The 5,687-nt window shown below is 46.3% G+C and overlaps 1 protein-coding gene across 1 annotated transcript; it reads left to right on the top strand.

Moving 5' to 3' along the window:
* Nucleotides 1-262: 262 nt before the first annotated feature.
* Nucleotides 263-4,580, top strand: LOC103802241 (sulfate transporter-like). Its single transcript, XM_009074696.1, has 2 exons — nucleotides 263-895; nucleotides 3,075-4,580. Exons 1-2 carry the CDS (start codon nucleotides 263-265, stop codon nucleotides 4,578-4,580), a joined length of 2,139 nt encoding a protein of 712 aa, XP_009072944.1.
* The last annotated feature ends 1,107 nt before the right edge of the window (nucleotides 4,581-5,687 follow it).

Genomic DNA, 5,687 nt, shown 5'->3' on the forward strand with positions numbered 1-5,687 from the left:
CCAGAGAAGCATTCCTTTCCATTTCTCAACACTGCCAGCAGCAGGTACATTCTTCCCTCCAGCACAGGTGAATCTGTGCTTAACAGGACACAGTGGGGAGGCTCTTTCCCAGTTTGCTTCCCAATTGCTTTCTCTGTGCTGAACTAAGCCCTTGCTTATCATAAACATTGTGTTCACTCTCTAAACATGTAACCCATTCCTTCATATTCTATGATTCTATTCTAATGCAGTTGATTCTTTGTGTTTTCAGTGAGTCCTTGCCATGGCAGCAATGCCAGAGGCCAACAACGTCCGTTCAGTGACTGAAGGACCAGAAGGAGATGATGCTAAATGTAGTTTCCATCACAGAATGTTCTTGGAACCCCAAGAGAAGAAGAGGAGCATGAAGGCTCTGGTGGTTAAGCAAGCAAAGAAAACTTGCAGCTGCACTCCAGCCAAAGTTAAAGACTGTGTTTTCGGGTTCTTTCCCATCTTACAGTGGCTTCCAAAATACAAACTAAGGGAGTATCTCCTGGGGGACATAATGTCTGGTGTGATCGTGGGAGTCTTGCTGGTCCCACAGTCTATAGCCTATTCTCTCCTGGCTGGGCTGGAGCCAATTTATGGCCTTTATACATCCTTTTTTGCCAGCATTATTTATTGCCTGTTCGGCACATCTCGGCACATCTCAGTTGGCATCTTTGGTGTCATTTGCCTGATGGTGGGACAGGTGGTGGATCGTGAAGTAGAGAGAGCTGGGTATGACCTGGAGCTCAGCACCCTCCCAGGGATGGCAGTGCATGCCAACACCACCTCTTGGCCACTCAACCAGACCTCGCAGGAGCTGCTGTGTGACAAAAGCTGCTATGCCATCGCAGTGGGAACCACCATGACCTTCATAGCTGGAGTTTATCAGGTAAGAGGAGGTGGACAAGCAGGTATGCTGTGGGAATTGTTTTCATGCTTCTTGAGGTGCTTGTCCACAGGAACACAGTGTCCTCAATCTGCAGCTCAGGGAGGGCTGGAGGCTCCTGTGGTGCAGGAAACTCCTCTGAGTGCTCTCCAGGTTTGAACAGCACTTTGTGCTTGTGTTACTACTCTGCTGGGGACTGTAGGACCTGCACATAACCACCTACTGCTCTGTCAGCTCATCACCTTCCTCACTGTGGCCTGAAGCTTTATTTTTCTCTCTTTGCTAGCTTGTGGCCTACCCCTCTCATTTCAGTGGGCCAAAGTGTGGTGTGTCAGCTTTTAATTCCAGGCTTAATCATTTGCCTCTTAACACAAAATAGTTTTGACAGTAAAGTGTCTCCAGTTTCTTTTGATTTGTCACTAGACTTGTAAAACTTTGCTGTTTGCCCTTCCAAAGCCACACCAATGCCATTGTGTGGAAAGGATACCCTTGAGAGGATAAAATGAGTTTGTAGTGAACCTTTTAATTACTGCCATATTAAAATATGTTGCCTGCCAATATTTTACTAGTTTCAGTGCTTGCTGAGATTAAAGCAGGTAACTCTGGCTTCAATGTGTCAGAATGGGGTTAGTTTTAACAGCACTGCAGAGCTGTGGAATTTGAGTCTGTGAGTTCACATTCATTTGTTCTTAACTGGGTGATAGCTAATCACACTGTGTGAGAGGGGAAAGGAAACCTGCCTGTGGTATTCTAAAACACTGGGTTTGGACACAGCCTGGGAGTTTTTCTTGTACTGCAAGTTCATGTTGAGTAATTCAGAAATATTCTGGGCCTCTGAGCTGTGCTGGAGTTTGGTTCCCATCCCTGTAGGATGGATACAGTTTTGGAGTTGTGAATTGCATGTAATGTTCTTTACAAGTGCAATTAATTTCTTTACATGAAGAAGTCAGATTACTTTATCCTCAGTCCCTCTGAATGTTAGGTATATTCCACTTGCTGCCTCTGCATCAAAACCAGTAGGTCTTCACACTCTCAAATACTCTTTCTTTGGAAGCTTCAACCAAAATCACATCTTCTTTGTGTCAGAAACTTCACAATCAAGTCACAAAAAGCAAGTTTCTCACACCAGTTGCCTACAGCCTGACTAGGTAAGCCAATTGTTAATGTTTTACATCAAGGTTAGAAAAACCTTGAATTAACTTAATTACCAAGGCTGTGAGGGAGGTTTTTCTCCAGCTTGGCTCTGAGCTGATGTCCAGTCAGTGCAGGTCCCAAACCTGCCTTCTCTTAAGCAGTACCTTGAGGTTTCCTTGGAGTTCTCAGTCATGATCTCAGCCTTCTTAGTTTGGCCTTAACTACCTAATGGCATATATCAAACTGACACCTCTGAAAGTTTATATCTAAGTCCTGTTATCTGCAGTCCTCAGATACCAGTGTGGACATCTGTGTTAGCCAGCACAAGGAATGAAGAGTTTCCTAGCAAACTGCTGTGAGAAGGTTCATGCTCCATTTGGCATGAGGTTTGATGGGGAGGAAAGGACATTTCCCAGGTGTGGAGACTCACATGTAGAGTAGATATCCATAAAACCCTCCATGAGGGAGATTTGTCCACTCAGCTAACATTAATGAAACTGAATGACAAGACACTTAAGAACTTTTATCTCTCTTTATATGATCTGCAGCACAGGAGTTTGCACCTCATATACTTTCTGAGTCAGGTGCACTAAACTTCATGCAGTGCCAAGGACACCAGTGAGGCGATAAGCTGTTTTTTTAATTTATTGAAGGTTCTGAACTCCAGTGAAAGACAGACAAAGGCCTCCAGCAAAGTTCTAGATTCCTCCAAAGTTCACAGGGACTATAAGAACTCGAGAGAGAAATGACAAGAGCAGTGTTTCAAATGTGGTGGGTTTTGTCCAGGCTTTCTCTTTTTTTCCCACCAGGATAACTAGCAGCTACAGTTAAACCAGTGAGCAAACAATAGCAGGTTCAGAGTATGAAAACCCACAGACAAAGCCTTCTCCAAATGATGGAGGATGTTTTCTCCATGCTCAGACCATGCCTTGTCCTCCAGGGCTGTGCACAGTGGGTTTATTTTATCCCAGCTCCCTCCAGAGCCTCACACCGATGACATCCACAAGGTTTGTGTCCTAATCTGGTGTGTGTGGTTGATTCCTTCCAGGTGGCCATGGGTTTCTTTCAAGTGGGCTTTGTCTCGGTGTACCTCTCCGATTCCCTGCTGAGTGGATTTGTCACAGGTGCCTCCTTCACTGTTGTAACCTCACAAGTCAAGTACCTCCTGGGCCTAGACATTCCACGGAGTGGTGGTGTCGGCTCGCTCATAACCACCTGGATAAACATCTTCAAAAACATACACAAGACCAACATCTGTGACCTCATCACCAGCTTCTTGTGCCTCCTTGTGCTTATCCCAGCCAAAGAGCTTAATGAACACTTCAAATCCAAGCTCAAGGCTCCAATACCAATTGAACTGGTTGTGGTTGTGGCAGCTACTCTGGCATCTCACTTTGGGAAGCTGAAAGAGACTTATGGCTCCAGCATTGCTGGACACATCCCAACTGGGTTTCTGCCACCTCGTCCTCCAGACTGGAACCTGATTCCCAATGTGGCTCTGGACGCTATCCCCATCGCGATTATCGGCTTTGCCATCACCGTCTCCCTCTCTGAGATGTTTGCCAAGAAGCATGGCTACTCTGTGAGGGCCAACCAGGAGATGTATGCCATAGGCTTCTGCAACATCATCCCCTCCTTCTTCCATTGCTTCACCACCAGCGCAGCTCTCGCCAAGACTCTTGTCAAGGAGTCCACAGGCTGTAGGACACAGATGTCTGGCATGGTGACTAGTTTGGTAATCCTTTTAGTCCTCCTTGTGATTGCACCTTTGTTTTATTCCCTTCAGAAATGTGTCCTTGCTGTCATAACCATTGTAAACCTCAGAGGAGCCCTGAGGAAGTTCAGGGACCTGCCAAAAATGTGGCACTTGAGCAGAGTGGACACAGTGATCTGGGTGGTCACTATGGTGGCCACGGCACTCATCAGCACCGAGATTGGCCTGCTGGTTGGGGTTTGCTTCTCAATGCTCTGTGTCATTTTCAGGACGCAGAGGCCAGAGGCACCACTGCTTGGTTGGGTGGCAGAGTCTGAGACCTACGAATCCCTGGCTGCTTACAAGAACCTGCAAACCAAGCCAGGAGTCGTGGTGTTCCGTTTCGAAGCACCTCTCTACTACATCAACAAGGAGTGCTTCAAGTCCACCCTCTACAAGCAAACTGGGGTCAACCCAGTCTGGGTGAAGGCAGCAAAGAAAAAGGCAGCAAAAAGAATGCTGAGAGAGAAGGAGATGCATTCTGGTGACAACCCAACCAGCATCAACATGGATTTTGTGGCAGAACCTCTGGGGTTTCACACCATAGTGATTGACTGTTGCGCGATGCAGTTTTTGGACACGGCAGGAATCCGCACGCTCAAAGAGGTCTGCAAGGACTATGAGGAGATAGATGTGCAGGTTCTCCTGGCCCAGTGCAATCCCTCAGTGAGGAGCTCCCTGATCAGAGGAGAATTTTTCAAGGAGGGGGAGGACCACCTTCTCTTCCACAGTGTGCACCAGGCTGTGGACTTTGCGTTGGGTGTGCAGGGGCATGGTGGGACCAGTGCTGCAAAGAACTAGCTGTGGAAAGGCAGTGAGGTGGAGCAAAGCTTGGGAGAAAGTGTCTGTGGGTCTGCATGGCTATGCAAGGACATAATCTCAGATACAAGGGCAGGGTGGTGGTCAGCACTCTGGTTGCTGTGCAGCCTCTCTGGATGCTTTGCATTTGCCTGCCAGGTGTAGTGATTCAATAGGAGGTACTGAATGAAGGCAATTCTGGGCTTGATTATGGCCAATCTGTGAATCTAAGAGATTTCATAAGGTTGTTCATCTCATTTTTCTTCTCTCTTGACCTTTCTGTGTCTCAGTTCCACTCTTCAGTTTTCATCAGCAGCATTGAAGTCTTTTAATTACATCCCCGTCCTCATGGATGGGGTGGGATTTTTGAAGTCATCCAGACACCCTGTCCAGCCAAAGAATGAGGCAACTCATATCTTGTCCCTCATTCTGGCACTGCTTTTTCTTCACCCCACCCTTATGTTTGCTCCTGTCTTTACTGTGCAGTGATTGATTTTGTAATCTCCCTGAGTTTGAGAGGAGGAGATAAATCACATCTAAATATGCACTGAAAGATCTTAATGAGTAGCTTCTAACCAAGCACCTCTCACCTCCAGAGGCTTTGGCACTGCCTCCTGATGCAGCCAGGCCACAGGGGCATGGATGTCTTATTTTTCCACATGCCTCTATGTGCCTATGGAAATGTTATCTATTTGGCTTGATTTTAATGGTGACTGTTTAGGAGTGTGATTGATGCTTGTGGGCAGTCAGTTGTTTTCCTAATATTTAGGAACTCTTTAGGACTGTGAACGTTAGATATGGAAAATGTCTAGTTCTTGAGTTTCAACAGAAAACAGCCCCTTATAGGCAGTTTTATAAACCAAACAGAATCACAGGCACCAAAGTGAAAAGTGCCAAATAGATTGTCCAACATCTGCCTAGATGTGTCTATGTCACACAGACTTGGTGTGTGAATGCAGACCAAGAATACAGTTACTGAGAAAGGAGCCAGAGAAATTCTTTGCTGAACTTTTGTTTCACCACATTAGTGCAAATAGAACTTCTAACTTGGGTTTTAAATGTGCAGAAGAGTGAAGAGTGGCTGTTCTTAGTGCTGGGTACAAGCACCAG

Source organism: Acanthisitta chloris, unplaced genomic scaffold (assembly GCF_000695815.1).
Source record: "Acanthisitta chloris isolate BGI_N310 unplaced genomic scaffold, ASM69581v1 scaffold37560, whole genome shotgun sequence".
Taxonomy (NCBI): domain Eukaryota; kingdom Metazoa; phylum Chordata; class Aves; order Passeriformes; family Acanthisittidae; genus Acanthisitta; species Acanthisitta chloris.

Excerpts from the sequence above, each read along its gene's own strand:
- LOC103802241 (XM_009074696.1), top strand. The coding sequence starts at position 263 with ATGGCAGCAATGCCAGAGGCCAACAACGTCCGTTCAGTGACTGAAGGA. Across the intron at positions 896-3,074 it reads TCATAGCTGGAGTTTATCAG|GTGGCCATGGGTTTCTTTCA; the intron begins GTAAGAGGAGGT and ends GATTCCTTCCAG.